We start from the raw sequence: 17,138 nt of genomic DNA on the forward strand, positions 1-17,138 counted from the left end.
AAAATGTCAGAAGTAACAGAAAACCCCATCTAGTGAATAGAGTCACCAGAATTTAGTGCCTTATATTCTATTCTGTCTACACTAACTATTGATCATGATGGGAATCCTTCAATCTATATACATCCTTCAATCTATATACTCTGGTCCCCAAATATTTCATGTACTATTGTATCCATATCCTAGAGGGAGTCTTGAAATATCAAACTTTGATTTAGAATTTGCATTTTTTTGGCCACTGAAAGTTCAGAGGACAGAATTATAAGTTATTTCTTCTGGAGAGTGAGGTAAGCACAGAACTGGTCATTAGTGTGACTATATATATATACCTGATTGCATGGGACTGAATGGTTTTCTGGAGATGTTAAATCCAGGAAAATCAAGTTAACCCTTTACATAGTAATGGTATCATTAAGTAGAATTTTAGAGTTATTGGATGCTATTGTTTTGGTGACCCTGTATGTCAAAGTATAAAGGAAACCAACGAAATTGATCCCTACCATATCCAATGCTTTTTATCTTGTTTCTGTTCTTAATGCCAAAGAATTTTTGTTTTGTTCTGGGATCATACCCCGTGATACTCGGGTTACTCCTGGCTCTGTGCTCAGAAATTACTCCAGGTAGGCTGGGGGACCATATGGAATGCTGAGGATCAACCTAGGCTGGCCATGTACAAGACCAACACCCTAACCTTTGTGTTATTGCTCTAGCCCAGGGATGACGAACATGCGGCTCGAGAGCCGCATGCAACTCCCGGCCAAAATGAATGCGGCTCTTTGCCTCTTATCATTATTGTGGTTTATCATTACTGTGGCTCTTTGGCAAGTTTGGATTTTCTTATGCTGCTTCTGAGGAGGGACCTCTGAGGAGAGATCTCCAAGTGCATAGTCCCACCCCCAGGCAGCAGCATCCTGTCTCCCATCCCTCTGAAACAACTGCACGGGCCAGCGAGTGGGGGACCCGTGTGGCACAGGCTGGGTCACATCTTGCTGTTAGTTCTGAGTGTGGAGGACACAGCACACCCTCACCATCACTGCAGGATTTTAATCCTCACTCAAAATGGCAAAATGCAATATGTGTTTAATAGATTATTGTTAAAATTATATGCTTTTGTGTGAGTGTTTTTCTGTTTTGGCAGGTCACTGTGGTGTGGCTCTCTGACTCTCACAGTTTAAAATTTTTGGCTCTTTGTGTTGAACTTGTTCACCACTCCTGATCTAGCCCCTCGAATTTTGGAGATATTGATTATAAAAAGCTCAATAATTTTTTAAATGAAGCAAGATAGTGTTTCTTGTTTGTATGTTTATTTGGTTTTTGGTCATACCTGGTGGTGGTGTTCAGGGCTTACTCAGGAATTATTCCTGGCAGTGCACCAGAAACCATGTGGGGTGTCTGGGATTGAATCTGGGTCTGCTTTATGCAAAGCAAGTCCCTCACCCATTGTACTATCATTTCAGCCTAACAAGATAGTTTTTTTTATTGAACAAAACTTGCTTAGAAAGGTGAGAGTAAAAGAGAAGAAATATGCATGCAAAAGAGAACATGGACTTCTCCAAAGTAGAAAAAAGCAAAGAAACAGAAACAAATAAACATGAGATCTAAGCTGCAACCACTGATCTTTGTAATGTACTTCCAAGGTGGCAGGCAGGGATTTGGGGGATGACAAAGTATGGGAACACTGCTGATGTGAGTTGACACTGGTGGTGGGATTGGTATCGAAATAATATATGCCTAAAATTTAACATATTAATAACATGGCAAACTACAGTTCTATAAATAAAAAAAATTATTAATGAAAAGGCAAATGATACATATTCAAGGGAACCTTAATCACAGGTTTGAAAAACATGCCCCAAGTTCAGTCATTTAGCTTTCAAGTCTTTATTGTGTTTGTGGTGTCGGGAATCAAAACCAGGTCCTCACTTATGCAAAGCAAGGGCTATGCTGCTGAGCTACATCCATGACCCCTTACTTTTGAATCTTCATGTTCCAAAAAAAGAATTAGGTATGCAGGTGTTCCCAAATAAAGATGCCTTTGGCAAGAAGTTCAGATTTCCCGTATAAGTGACCCACTATCCCCCGCACTTTGATCTTTCTCCAAAGGAAGGAAGGGCCTTTGATTTAACTAACTTGGCAGTCTGAGCCTGGGACCTCTTCACACAGCTACTCAGAGAGCTATCCCAGTGCAAATTCTGTTTTGTATCTTTCCCACTGTCTTCCCCCCCTCCACCATCCCCATCCCCTACCAAGAATGGCTAGTTAGTTTGTAGGCCACAACGTAAGTGTTTTTGTTTTTGTTTTTTTTTTAATTTTCTGACTGATGCTTTTGAAGACACAGCTTACTGCTTCCAAGTAATTCTGGCCTTCTCCACCTTAGTTATATTCAAGATTCTATAGCTGGGGGGGGGGGGGCGAGGAAATGGTAAGGACAGAATCTCTGGGTTGGCACTGAAGCCATTCGCATTGATAGTGTATGACAGTTTACAGAAATCTTAGAATTAAGAAAGAAGTTCTGAGACTGGGGCTATTATTGTTGCTCTAGGGGGGTTATGCTTCTGAATTTCAATATACTTGAACTTGACTTTAAGTATAGCCACTGTTGACTTACAGAGCACTTCCAACTAGTATTTATTTAGAACCTGCTCCTTTGAAACAGTATTTGTTACTAGGGCCCCAATACTGTAGCTCACATGTATTTTAGCACTAGAGATATAAAGACAATTAAAAGCTAATTCTGAACTCAGTTTTAGTAGAAGATGCTGAAAAATGAGAGCTCACATAAATGAGTAATAATAAAAATTCTTTTTACATGTCTCCATGGACATGTAAAGGAGCATGTCAAGTTTTTGGAGAGAGATTTGAATTAAATTTTAATTGTCAAGAGCTCTTTTATTCTCCAAAAAAAAATTGTTTTAAAGTGTTTCAGGGGGTTGAAGAGATAGCACAGTGGTAGGGCATTTGCCTTGCACACAGCTTATCCAGGATGGACAGTGAATGGTTCGAATCCCAGCATCTCATATGGTCCCTCAAGCCTGCCAAGAGTGATTTCTGGTTGCAGAGCCAGGAGTAACCCCTGAGTAGTGTCGGGTGTGACCCAAAAACCAAAATAAATAAATAAAACATCCTTCATTTGTTGCATGATGTGAAATCATGCGATCTTTTCATTTCTCAGTGATATCTCTAGGTACATTGATAGGTTGTTTTCAAAGTCTTTCTGTATTCTTTATTTTTCCCTTAAATTCTTGTTTTGGTCGTATTCTTTCACAGTGTGTATTTTCCTTACTGTTTTTAATCATCTCTTCCCATTTTAAAGTAAAGCACTGAAGCATTGTTTGGAAGTGCTGCCTCAACCCTACCTTCACTATAGAGCTGTCTGACTGGTCTGTGACCTTAAGGAAGCCCCAATGTCAGTGTTCCCTAGTTGGATGTTTGTTTTAAATTATAAATTAAGATTCCCCAGCAAGCTGCTTCTGATCTCCTACTTAGATCTGGGAACTGAATTATGGAGAGTCTGAATCATCTAAATTGCTTTAGGGTATAATTGTCAGTGGAGCCTTCTGTTTTAAGATCAGTATCTATCTTTAGCCAATCCTGGAATCCCCAAACCATAGGTCCTCTCTTCATAACAAACATCTAGGTAATGAATGGGTTTGGGAAGTATCTGTTCTCAGACTCTCAATAATTGCTCTGCCACTAGTCCCCTTTAGAGCGCTCTGTTATAGAAGCATGGCTGCTTCTTGGTGCTCCTTACTTTTTGTTCTTAATTCACTGATTAATTTACTACTTCTTTCCCCACTTTCCTATTTTCCATTTTATACATAAAATTGAAAACAAAAATGTTTACTTTTTTGTTGTTATTGTTTTGGGGCCACACTCAGTGGTTGTTACTCATATATCACTCCGGGCAGGTTCCGGGAACCAAATGGGATTCGGGGATTAGATCTTGGTTGGCCGTGTGCAAGGCAAATGCCCTACCTGCTTGTGCTTTTGTTCTGGCTCCAAAAATGTTTACTATTTTTATTCAAACTGGAGAGATTATAGAACTATAGGCATACATTCAACATTTATATTTTCCAAAGTGGATTTCCCTCCATTGAACTAAGGACTTATGCATTTTCCCTATAGTGAATATTTGATATTTTTCTAGGTTGTCTTTTTCTCTAATTATTTGGACATTAATTATTCCATCTTCAGTCTCTGAATATTGTCTCAGTTTTCCCAGCGTTGAAGGATATTTACTTCAATGTATATTTTTGGGTTTGGTTTGGTTTGGTTTGGGGCCACAACCTGTGATGCTCAGAGGTTATTCCTGGCTCTGTGCTCAGAAATCGCTCCTGGCTTGGGGGGCCATATGGGACACTGGGGATTGAACCCAGGTCTTCCCCTGGGTCAGCCGCAAGCAAGGCAAACACCCTATCGCTACGCTGTCATACTGGCCCCTATATATATTTTTGAAGGAAACTAAACAACCACAGTGATTGTAAAATCGCCACTGTGTACATGATATATTCCTCACTGTGAAGAAGAGAAGAAAAAACAAAAGAAATTCTTACCTTTACGGTATCGTCATTTCCACAGAGTAGTATTTTATACTTTTAACAAGATAGTGCTTTAAGGGAAAGCAGTGAACTGTTGACTTTTATTACTTTATTTGTTGGCATTATTCCTTTGTGCTCTTTTTTTATCTTTTGTCTCTATTCTCTCTTTAATGTTTCCTCTTTATTATGTATCTTTATAAAATTAAAAATCATTCATTGTTATAACTGTTCACTTAAGTTTTTAATTTTTGGAACATTCTGTTGAAAGGCAAAAAAAAAAAAAAAAAAAGAGTGCCCTTTATATCTTTCTTCAATCTGGAAATAAATGCCTCTTTCTTCATTTTTAGTCTAGAAAACTAGAAGACTATTTGAATTACTTAGAAAGATTTTTTTTTTTTTTTTTTGGTTTTTGGGTCACACCCGGCAGCAGTCAGGGTTTACTTCTGGCTTTATGCTCAGACATCACTCCTGGAAGGCTCGGAGGATGCCAGGATTAGAACCACCGTCCTTCTGCATGCAAGGCAAATGCCCTACCTCCATGCTATCTCTCCAGACCTAACTGAACTGGAGGTGCCACTTCGATAAGCGTGCCCTAAAGCCTGTTGCGCTACAACAATCCACAATCCTCGTGGTCATAAACTGGGGCCTTGACAGAGGGAAGCACGGAGTCTGAAGGAGGGGTGTCTAAAGGAGCTGATTCCTGCATTGGGGAAGCTTTTGTTGGCCCAAAACCTGAGATAGTCAGTTCTGTCGGCCTCCTACTGCCCAGTTAGAGCGCCCACTTAGTAGATGCCCAGATTGAGGTACTGCAAGATTTAGTAAGAGGTTCACAATGCCGGGAAGGCATATATTTTACAGCGGTTTTAAACTCAGCTTTCTGTACTCTGATTGATAGGGATGAGGGCGGAGAGTTGTCTGTCATCGTTATAATATGATATGGGGGTTTACAATCTCTCTTACCTTTGTTTTCTGGTGCGTGCCTCAGTTTATCATTTCGTGTCATGGGCAAATGTATATTGTTTCACAGGTCTCACAGGTTTGTGTTCGGGGAGAAATGAGCCAGAAGAACTTGCTTTTGCTGTACTGTATTTTTTTGTTGTTGCAAAAATGAAACCCTGTAAAAGCACAGGAGCCCTTAAAATTTGGCAATCTGATTTATAACTTAAATCTCAATCATTTCACTCTCATTTTTCTTTACTCCATAGTATCAGACTTCCGTGGTGGGGGAAGAGGTGTTCCTGGCTCAAAAGAGGCATGGATAGGGTCTCTGGGGCTTGTTCTCTGCAAACTGTTCAAAAGAAAGATTCATTGTCTCTAAAATATATTTTATTGATGTGAAATTATTAAGTATCATTTCTTATGTAGAGAATATATAGTGTATATGGACAGAATAGATCTCTTTTTGGGGGGGACACACCCGACAGTGCTCAGGGATTACTCCTGGCTCTGCACTCAGAAATAGCTCCTAGCAGGCTTAGGGGACCATATGGGATGCAAGGAATCGAACCAGGGCATTTCCCCGTTAGGCCGTGTGCAAGGTAAAAGCCCTACCGCTATGCTATCACTCTGGCCTCCAGAAAAAATCTTATATTTATGGTAAATGTAGGTTCAGAAGGTGAAGATGAAATTGATGTGAAAATTTCTGCATCCACATTGAATGAGATATTTAAACTCTGATATACTAGATTTTGTCAGTGACCCAATATTCTTTATTCCTTACCCCACCTCTAGCTGACCCTTGATGATTAACATACATATAGTGTTCCTTGACCTTAGAATTCTCACCACTGATATACTGAGCAAGGCAGTTCGTTGTTGCAGGGCCTTTTCTGTCTTAAAGTGTTAGACATTATCATTGATTTCTATTGACTCTATTCCAATAGTAAATTTCAAGTCATCAAAAATGTCTCCAAGTTTTACCAGATGTTTTCTGAAGGATCAAATTAATGCTTAGTTGGGACATGAGGAATTACAGTGTGTAAGTCACTTGCAATGCACATGGTCAACCCAGGTTAATCTACAATACCATATATAATCCACTGAGCTCTGCAAGGAGTGACCCCTGAGCACAGAGCTAGGAGTAAGCCATGAACACCATTGTGATCACCACCAGGTGTGACTTAAAAACAAAACACTGAACAAAAACAAATTAGCTCCTAGTTCTACCACTACTCTAGATGAAGTCCTCAGAGTAAAATAGCCTATTTTCAAGTTTATCTTAATTTAAGATTTCCTTCTGACTCACTCAGCTCTGGTTCTATGTCACTGTGCTCAGTGGCTAAGAATTTGGATTTTGGATCTTGGATCCTAATAGACCTGAATGTGAATCTTGATTCTACTGTTTACTAGTGTGATATTAGGTGTGATTGTTTAATCTCTTTAAGCCTCAGTTTCTTTATCTTTAACTGTGGAAGCAATAGCATATCTTTCAGGCTTGTTATGAAGATAAAATTTCTGAAACCATGCCATGTAACAAATGGGACATTATTGTTAGTTCTATATCTTTCAGTCTTATGCTTGTCTTTCACCACACACACACACACACACACACACACACACACACACACACACACACACACACGTGTGCGTGCACCTATGACTTCTTTGATTTTCAATTCTCCAGCTAAAAGAAATTTCATAAAACCAAAATGCCAGCACTCTTGCCCTTTATCTGCTTGGTTTGTTATCAAGTGTTTTAAAATCTCAAATAGAAACGAGAGACTCCATGTGGAAGCAGAAAGTACCATCTGGGAAAAGCTGGCACCTTGTGGATAGAAGTCCTGTGCTTGAGAATATAAGAGGCAAATACAACTTTCATATATTCTGGACCTCATTTAAAAAGGGGATTGTATTCCCCAATAGATAATTAAGTGGACATTTAGAAAGTAGTATCTCTCTCCTTTTCTCTACTTCCTTCCTGTGACCAATTTAGTTTCACTAATGTGGATTTTATTTCTTCCCTTGCCCTTTCAGGATTCCATGCAATTCAGGTTTGCTGTTTTTTTAGCTGTCCAGTTCACAGTATAGATGAGAGAAAATGTATGAAACACTTGGAGTTTACAGAGCCAAGCATTTACCAAGTGCTCACTTGGTACTGTTCCAGTTGCTCTAAGGATATTGCCAACATAGGCTACTGCATAGGCTTTGCCAACTTCTCATGGGTCACTGGCCAACCCAGGAAAACTAAGATTAGGGGCTGACAGTGTGGGGTGATTTTTATCTGCCTGGTATTGAAATATGACTAAGCAGTAGACATTTTATACAGAGCAATATCACAGCAGGTTGGGCACTTGCCTTGCACATGGCCAAACCAGATTCAATCCCTGGCATCCCATATAGTCCCCCAAGCACCACCAGGAATAATTCCTGAACACAGAGCCAGGAGTAAGCCCTGAGCACTGCCCATTGTGGACCAAAACCCAATTAAATAAAATTAATAAAATTTTAACTGTATAAGAAAAGTAATGAGGGGCCAGAGAGGTAGTACAGGAGTAAAGATATATATAGATATAGATATAGATATAGATATAGATATAGATATATATACACCATGCATGTGACTAGTGCCCCCACACATAATCCTTAAGAGAGGAACTCCCAAAAACAGAACTTCCCAGCCCTCTTAGTAATGGCTCAAAAGATAAAAATAAAAGAGTGGTGATTCCAAAGGTTAATAAATAGGTATAAATAATATATAATGAAATATCTGAAATCATTTTGGTATTTGTGGGGAAGTAATTTTTTTATCATAAGACTTACTCAGCAGGGCCAGAGTGATAGCACAGGGGTAGGGCATGTGCCTTGTATGTGGCCAACCCAGATTCAAATTCCTGGCATCCTATATGGTCCCCTGAGCCTGTTAGGAGAGATTTCTGAGCACAAAAATTCAGAGCCAGGAGTAATCCCTGAACACTGCCAAATGTTATCCAAAAAACAAAAACAAAAATAAGCAAGCAAATAACCAAACTTATTGACTCATTTCTAATACTGTTTTCCTGTGCTTTGGTATATAATATTTACTGATCCAAGTATTTATGGATTTTCTCCATAAAAGTTTAGGATGTTGCTTCATTGGGGTAAAAGATTCAGTTAAGTAGAAAGATTCAGCTAAGTTGGTCTGTAAAGCATAAATTAACCCCATTGGCTTGACCTGAAGGGCCGGGATGGGAAATATTTTACAGGTCATGAAGACATATCATATGTACAATGCTGATAGCATCAGTGCTCAGAGCAAACTAAAAGAAGCAGAAAAACAGGAAGAGAAGCAAATTGGCAAATCAGTAAAACAGGAGGATCGGCAGACCCCACGCTCTCCTGACTCCACATCTAATGTACGCATTGAGGAAAAGCATGTTCGAAGGAGCTCAGTAAAGAAGATTGAGAAAATGAAAGAGAAGGTACGTATAGTATACTCTTGGCTGGACCTGAGAAAGAAGACTTGGAAAATCAGACTTAAAAGAATTTCCAGCAAGATACCTTAAAGAACAGGACAGGAAACTGTGGGTTCCTTTAACTATTAATGACACACACACACACACACACACACACACAAAGGCATTTCAAAGAAATGCTAGCAATCTCAAGATCTTGAGTGTGCAAATTATAAATTTATAGCAGATAAACAGGAAACAATTGACAACTTCCTGAGGACTGGGTCAGTAGACCTGGGGGTAGGTGTTAGATGTCAGATATTGGCCAGGAAGGGGGGTGTGGAGGAGGGAGTTGAGGACTGGTAACTGCGGAGAGAATCAAAATAGGGCACATATCTAAAGTACAGGACCTCATTAACTTTTCCTGGCTTGACCTATATTATGTCCTTGAATCTCATTAAACAAAATTAGAACCCAATTTTAGCAGACACGCACAGGGAGTAGCTGCACAATTGTAGTTTTCAAATGTACTGTACATTAATATTTCAGAGAATGAGCTCCCCTCTGGAAAGAAAGTAAAATTGAACTTGTGTTCCCTTTTTCAGCGCCAAGCCAAATACACAGAGAATAAACTGAAGGCCATTAAAGCTCGGAACGAGTACTTACTGGCTTTGGAGGCAACCAATGCATCTGTCTTCAAGTACTATATCCATGATCTGTCTGACCTTATTGATGTAAGTACTTAAAAGCAAGAAGCTCAAATGTACCTCTGTCTTGGTTTCAGATCTCCAGCTATGCATTGTCCAGGTCTATCACTCCTTACTCTCAAAGCATTTGGTTTTTGGTTTTGGGGGTTTTGGGCCATATCCAGCAGTGGACATATGGAATGACAGGAACTGAACTTGGGTCTGTCACGGGTCAGCTGCTTGCAAGGCAAACTCCCTACTGCTGTGCTATTGCTCTGGCTCCATCTCATAGCATTTTGAAGACAAAAATAGTAGCTCTTTCCTCCAGTGTTCACTGGAATCTTGGAAGACAGGCATTATTACCTCATTTTTTCACAGAATTAATTCACAGAGGTTAGAGAATATACCATCAAAATATACACCTTGGTCTAGTCACCAAACTGATGCTTTTAACCCATATTCTTTGTTTCTCAGAAATCATTCTTCTAAATCAGCTACTTGCTCATAAAAGTGAAGGCTAGAGCTAGAGTGAAACAAACACTAAATGTTTTTCACTCATAGCTGCCCTAGCATACTTTAAGATCAGTGTCACTGTCTCCAATTTGAAGATAAGAATCAAGAAGTGAAGAAACTACCTGTGAGAAGTTTTATTGAAAATTGTGAATCTGGCAAGGGAGGTACCCAGAGCTTCCTGACATTTGTCTCATTTTTTCTGATATCTGATGTGTTATAGGGGTGATGAGAGAAGTAGGCCTTGTGTCTTATGCAGGCACAATAAACAAACATTTTAGCCTTTGATCTTGTTTTTCCTGTTACCCATCAAATCATATAGTTGAAATTTACAGTCCTGCTCCTCTGCAGATTCCATGTTGTGGTCTGGAAGCAGACAGCATCAGCATCCCAGGCTCTGGGGCTTTAGGCATATCCTGGCTAATGTCCTGACCTGGCACTTGCTGCTGTTGGTGGGCAGTTGCTGGGTCTTACAATCCTCTAGCCAGACCTGACTTACTTACCTTGGTTTCTCCATAAATGCACCTGTCACACTTCACAACCCCTCTTGCTGGGCTGATCTTATATTTTCTGGGGTTCGTCACTGAACTATTTGGGAACTCTGCTCTGTCTACCCCACCCCATCCCAACCCCACACATAGTAACTCTCTGGCCAACTGAGGAACTGAATTAAACACTGATACTTAAATCTGGCCTCAAATCAGAACTGCTCAGAGAACTTTACTAAAATACAGATTCCTGCCTCTTAATTTCAGTAAGTTTTGGCCTCAGGTGTCATGATCTGACTCAGAAATGGAGCCTTGATTCTTGTTCATATACCTCTTTGTTCTCTCTTATTGATGCCAAACTGAACACATCCTTCAGCTGAGGTCAGAGCCCTAAACTGTAGGAGTAGCAGCCATTTGAAGGAAGGTTTTTAGGGAAGTAGGTTCTTAGATTAGAATACTTTTCTATTGTGTTCATTTTTTTACTACTTATTTCAACAAGAAAATCAGGCTCTGTAGCCGACCACTCCCCTTCTACCAAAATACCTGGAAGTCAGTCACAGACTTTCTAATCCAAAATCCTTCAAGAGTGTGAATAGACATTAGAAAATCTATCAAGCCATTGCACCTTAAAAGCCTGTCTCCTCTGGATTCAGTGTTAAGTGTCATGAAAAAGAAACTTCTAGTCCTCTTAGAAATCAGCCTCCTTCTGTCTAGGTTACTGTTACAAGGCGGGGCTGGAGAGATAGCATGGAGGTAAGGCATTTGCCTCACATGCAGGTCAGTGGTTCAAATCCCGGCATCCCATATGGTCCCGAGTGCTGCCAGGTGTGATGCAAAAACGAAAAGAAAAAAAAAAAAAAACCTGTAACAAGGCTACCAAGTATTAGCCAGTAGTTGCTCTAGTTTTTTTTTGTTTGTTTGTTTTTTGTTGTTGTTCATTTTTATTGGAATAAGAACAGATAAATTTTTAAGTTGATAACATTCTGTTATATGAATGTTTTACAAACATTTATTTGGAATGAGAATATTGCTTAATTTTAATATTAGGGAAACAAAAAGTTTTTGTCCCAGAGATAAACATATAATTACTATCTAACAAATAAATGCAGGTCTACTACAATAGTCCTTTTCAAATTGTAGGTATGGAGTTGTTTATTTGCTTTAATGAATAAACTAAAATCAAGCTTCATCATGTTAGTAAGATTGTTTTATTTGTATATGTAGGCACCTGCAGGAATGTATATGATAATAAAGGATATTTTTTACTTTAATAAAAATTTATTTTTATTGAGTGATTGGGATTTACAATACTATTAGTTATACTTTTGCATATATTATTCCAAAACCATAACCCTCACCTATGTGCTTGTGCTTCCCTCCACTGGTGCCCCAAGGACCCTTCTCAGCCACTTCTGTTCCTAGGTAATTTCAGTTCTACAGACAGAAATCTCCAGTTTCTATTTTCTTTGCCCACTTGTCATTTCCTTACCATAAATTTATATATCACATCTGAATGAGGTTTATTGTGGAGGGCTATACACACATAGATGAATAAAGCTAAGCTACTAAAGTTCTACAAAATTGCAAACCAATCAGAAGTTAATAAAAATATTTCAAAAACATTTTATAGATATGTTTTTAATTAATAATGTGAATAATGGGACTAGAGCGGTGGCACAAGCGGTAGGGCATTTGCCTTGCATGCACTAACCTAGGACAGACCCTGGTTTGATTCCCCGGCATCCCATATGGTCCCCCAAGCCAGGAGCGATTTCTGAGCACATAGCCAGGAATAACCCCTGAGCGTCACCAGGTGTGGCCCAAAAACTAAAAATAATAATAATAATGTGAATAATACTATTTTACATTTTTAAATTAACATGAAAACCTAGTTGCAAGTAAGCAATTTAGTAGAGTAAGTAGGAAAGAATTAAAAATCTAGAAGAAAATTTGAAAGGCTTATAAAAGTATAAAACTGTATTTTAGCCTAAGAAGGGAACATTAGGAACTAGAGAGATAATAAAACTGGTAGTGCATTTGCTCTGCACATATAATAGATTATAGATATTATTTACATTCTGCATTAATAAGTAAATCTTGTAATTATAAAGTTATAGCTTATATTAGACATTAATAATATTCTTTATTTTAATGAAGATAGTTAATTCAAAAAAGAAAGGAAAAAGAGTAACAAGCTCATTTGCGAAAATTATTGTATTACCATGAAGTCATAAATACAATGGCAAAAGATTTAGTAAGGTCTTGTTATTTAAATTAGGGTTTTTCTTTAGAGATGACAGCACCAAACAAATGCAGTTGTCCAGAAATTCAAAGCTATAATATTACAAAATTTAGGGTCATATATACTCAGCTGCAGGACCTCCAGGGAAGAAGGCAAGTTCAAAAATGGCGACTGCATTTGTGGGCATGTTTACAGCTGCCATGCTTTCCCTGAAGATGGAAGACCCAGGGGAGTTGTGCTCACACTCACTCCTGGTGATAATAACCCAATACCCAGTGTATCTGAAATGTGGTCAGATCAGTCTCCACAGGGAAATGTAGAGGGTCAGTGATGAGGCAGGGCCATTGAAAACATCGATTCTGGTTAATGGAGACAAGTGTGGCTTTGGCAGGATGGAGGTTTGGCCTCACCTCCTGTTGTGACCAGCTTTGTGCTGCATGGGCCAGTATAGCCATAATCTGCCATGACTCAGTTTATATATCTTGTTGAAATAAAGAGTGAGTCTCAGGGCCGGAGAGATAGCATGGAGGTAAGGCATTTGCCTTGCGTACAGAAGGTCGATGGTTCAAATCCTGGCATCCCATATGGTCCCCTGAGCCTGCCAAGAGCGATTTCTGAGCATAGAGCTAGGAGTAACCCCTGAGCGCAGCTGGGTGTGACCCCCCCCAAAAATAAATAAATAAAAATAAAGAGTGGGTCTTTAGAGCTGCCCAGTTCGAACAGGGTGACTGCGTTTTCCATTAATAATTTTTATATATTTATTTACTTATATGATTTTGGGCCATATGGGATTCCAGGTATAGAACCCAGGTCAGCTCCATATAATGCAAATGTCTTACCTAGCTCTCTAGCCCCCAAACCTATACTTCTATCAGAGACAGACTATTTTCATTACTTGAGAAAGTTCCTTTTCTCTTTTCAGTTAATTCCTAATCTCAAGGCAACCACTAGTCTGATTTTATTTACCATGAATTTATTTTACCTAGTACTTTTCACAAAGATAATATTATTGAGCGTATTGTTTTTCTATCTGTATTCTTTTGTCCTTTGTTTTGTTTTTTTAGTGTCATCTATGTTGTCACATGTATCAGTAGATTCTTCCCCCTTTTTGCTGATCAATGTCATAAGAATGGCCAGAAGAATGCTATGGCAATGCCTAATAGTTAGAGAAAGAGTGAATGGGAGCCTAAATATATTGGCGTTCTGACCTTAATAATATTCAAAAATTACTTTAAGATATAGGATGATTCATGGGGCTGGAGCAATAGCACAGCAGTAGGGCATTTGCCTTGCACACAGCTGACCCAGGATAGACCTGGTTTGATATACAGCATCACATATGGTCCCACAAGCCAGGAATGATTTCTGAGTGCATAGCCAGGAATAATCCCTGAGTGTGCCCCAAAAACAAACAAACAAAAAACCAAAAAGATAAAGGACGATTCTTGTTCCAGTGTATTACCATCTATATTCTAGACACCATTCTGCCTCTTTCCTGGGAATGCTTAAACTCAGTATATGCTTATGGCATAGAAGATAAATTTAAAAGACATAATTTTTTATCTCTGCCAGTACATGACACAAGACTAGCCTTCAACTTTTTTTTAATAGTATAGCAGAAGACTCAGACTGAGGGAATCCACATGAGGCATCAAACACACATCGGGAAAACTTTAACTTCAAGCCAAAAAAGACCTTCTGAGCTGACTTGATAGAATCTAAGAACTGTAGACTCATTGGAATGTGCTTTTCCCTCCCCCATACTTCTTGACTCTCAGCCCAGGAACAGATGAATGAATAAAGAACATTGTCTTCATGATCCCTGGAATTTTTTAATGTTGCATACAGGGATGGAGAGTCTGTGACACCATGTGTGCCCATAATGGACACGAGTGTCTCACCTTCCTCAATAGTGAATTTTACTAAGAGCAGCTATTTTCTCTTCTGTGTGGAACTCACATGGGCTTTGAGGGAAAAAAAAATTTCCCCTAGGCCTTCTCTAAGGACTTTAGGTACGGATATTAGATGGTAATGGGTTAATGAGTTGTCATGCAGATCATCTCACATCTGAATGGGTATCATTAACTTTTTTTTTTTTTTTTGGTTTTTCGGGTGTGGTTTTTTTTTGTTTTGTTTTGTTTTGTTTTGTTTTGTTTTTGGTTTTTCGGGCCACACCCGTTTGATGCTCAGGGGTAACTCCTGGCTAAGAGCTCAGAAATTTCCCCTGGCTTGGGGGGACCATATGGGAACTGTGGTCGTGATCTTTCCTTGGCTAGCACTTGCAAGGCAGACACCTTACCTCTAGCACCACCTCGCCGGCCCCATCATTAAATTCTTATAAAAATTTGATTTCCCCTGAGAGAATTTTCATCTAACATAATGCAGAAATGGCCAGGGGAGTCGTGCATAGCCACAGAACTCATCAGACCATGAAAAGCATACTTTGTTCTCCCTAGTGAGTAAAACAATGTGCTACCTCTACTTACCAGGGTTCTCCTAGGAACAGGATGAAATATTCAAATCTTGTTTGCTTGACCTTGCCAGAAATTGCCTCTTTACTACGGCCTTCATTTCTGGCAGTGGCCTTTGTGGATATGTGGATAGCTAATGCTCTAGAAAGTCTATTTCAAATCTCCTTGGTTGGATCTGATCTCAGAAGCTAAGCAGGGTCGGGCCTGGTTAGTACTTGAATGGGAAATTACCTGGGAATACTGGGTGCTGTCGAGTAAATATGGCCATATCACCCTAATGCTCTTGATCTCATCTAATCTCCTTGGTTAGTTTGATGAAGAGGAGGCAGAAAGCAAATTCTAAGTTAGACCCCCACTCATAGGCACAGAAAACTCATAGAAAAGGTATATAATAGAGATAGTGGACCAGAAAGTTCCTTCTTTTCATGGAAAACAAAATGAAAACAAAAGGCTTCAGTGACTATTTTTGCCACTGAAATTAGTTTGAGTGAATTTTGTTCATTGGAGGCTAGAATCTGTACTCCTGACATTAGACAGTCAACTGATATGTATTAAATGAGGGAATCCTAATGGTAAGGAATACAAAAAAGAAAGACGATACTGACCAAGTCTTCTTTGAATTATGTCTTCTTGTTGAAATTATATGAAATGGCAGGTCACAGCATGAGGGCATGTATTTTGTTTAGCATAAGTTGCATTGCTAGAGTAATGTAGGCTAGGGTGGCAAGTTTGGCTTCCTAGAGACTGGAAATTTGATTTGGATTTTGCAGATTGTTGCAGTTCCAATGGGTCTGAGGAATGGGAAACTTTAGGAAGGGAATGCTGAGAGCTAATAAACAGAGTTCAGGGGATTCGGAGATGTGTTTGTAATGTTTGCTTGTTAACTGCTTTACAATAGTTTGTAAGACTAGTGTTTCCATCATTTAGTCATAGAAGTTAAGTAGTTTGCCCATAATTTGCTCATAGTTATACAACAGCCTTGAGGTTTGAGTTTTCTAAGAGTCTATCCTAAACAGAGTATGTCATTGAATTAAGGCAGAAGATTTTAAAGAAGAAATTGGAAGGAGACAATATTAGATGGTTAGGCTGAAGATAGACTATAATTTATTCTGGCTGTTGACCTTTCTCCAGTTATTTAATTTCACTCAGCCACTGCTTCCTAGCTGGAAAAATCAAGATATTATCAATCTCATTGAAACTGTTAAAAGCCTTATGTAGAATATACATAAAGCACTTTAATACACCAGTTGGGCTATAGTAAACACATCTAGTGAACAATAAGCACAAATAGTAGAGTGAGGCTTCTGGTAGGGTGGAGTCGGGTAATTTTCTTTTTTTTTTTTTAACATAAATCAGAACATTATTATTGATACATGGTCAAGTCTTTTTTTTTGGTTTTTGGGTCACACCCGCCGGTGCTCAGGGGTTACTCCTGGCTGTCTTCTCAGAAATAGCTCCTGGCAGGCACAGGGAACCATATGGGACATCGGGATTCGAACCAACCACCTTTGGTCCTGGATCGGCTGCTTGCAAGGCAAACGCGCTGTGCTATCTCTCCGGGCCCATATGGTCAAGTCTTAATCACACAATTGGCTACCCTTCCTAGGCCATACATTGGATTTCCAACTAATCAATAATTTTTTTTTACTTGTTCACTAATCTAATGAATTTCTTATTTTTTCTTTTTTTTTTTAATAGCAATAAAATTATACTAAGAATGACAAGAATAGGGGCCGGAGAGATAGCATGGAGGTAAGGCGTTTGCCTTTCATGCAGAAGGACGGTGGTTCGAATCCCGGCATCTCATACGGTCCCCCAAGCATGCCAGGAGCAATT

The 17,138-nt window shown here is 39.1% G+C and overlaps 1 protein-coding gene across 3 annotated transcripts in view; it reads left to right on the top strand.

Annotated features, from left to right (window-relative positions):
- Nucleotides 1-17,138, top strand: part of SRGAP2 (SLIT-ROBO Rho GTPase activating protein 2) — a 335,545-nt gene that overhangs the window by 252,830 nt on the left and 65,577 nt on the right. For all 3 annotated transcript variants that reach the window (XM_049770931.1, XM_049770932.1, XM_049770933.1), the window contains exons 5-6: nucleotides 8,717-8,932; nucleotides 9,511-9,639. In XM_049770931.1, coding sequence (XP_049626888.1) covers nucleotides 8,717-8,932; nucleotides 9,511-9,639 — 345 coding nt within the window. The remainder of the gene's footprint in view (nucleotides 1-8,716; nucleotides 8,933-9,510; nucleotides 9,640-17,138) is intronic.

Source organism: Suncus etruscus, chromosome 3, assembly GCF_024139225.1.
Source record: "Suncus etruscus isolate mSunEtr1 chromosome 3, mSunEtr1.pri.cur, whole genome shotgun sequence".
NCBI classification, from domain to species: Eukaryota; Metazoa; Chordata; class Mammalia; order Eulipotyphla; family Soricidae; genus Suncus; species Suncus etruscus.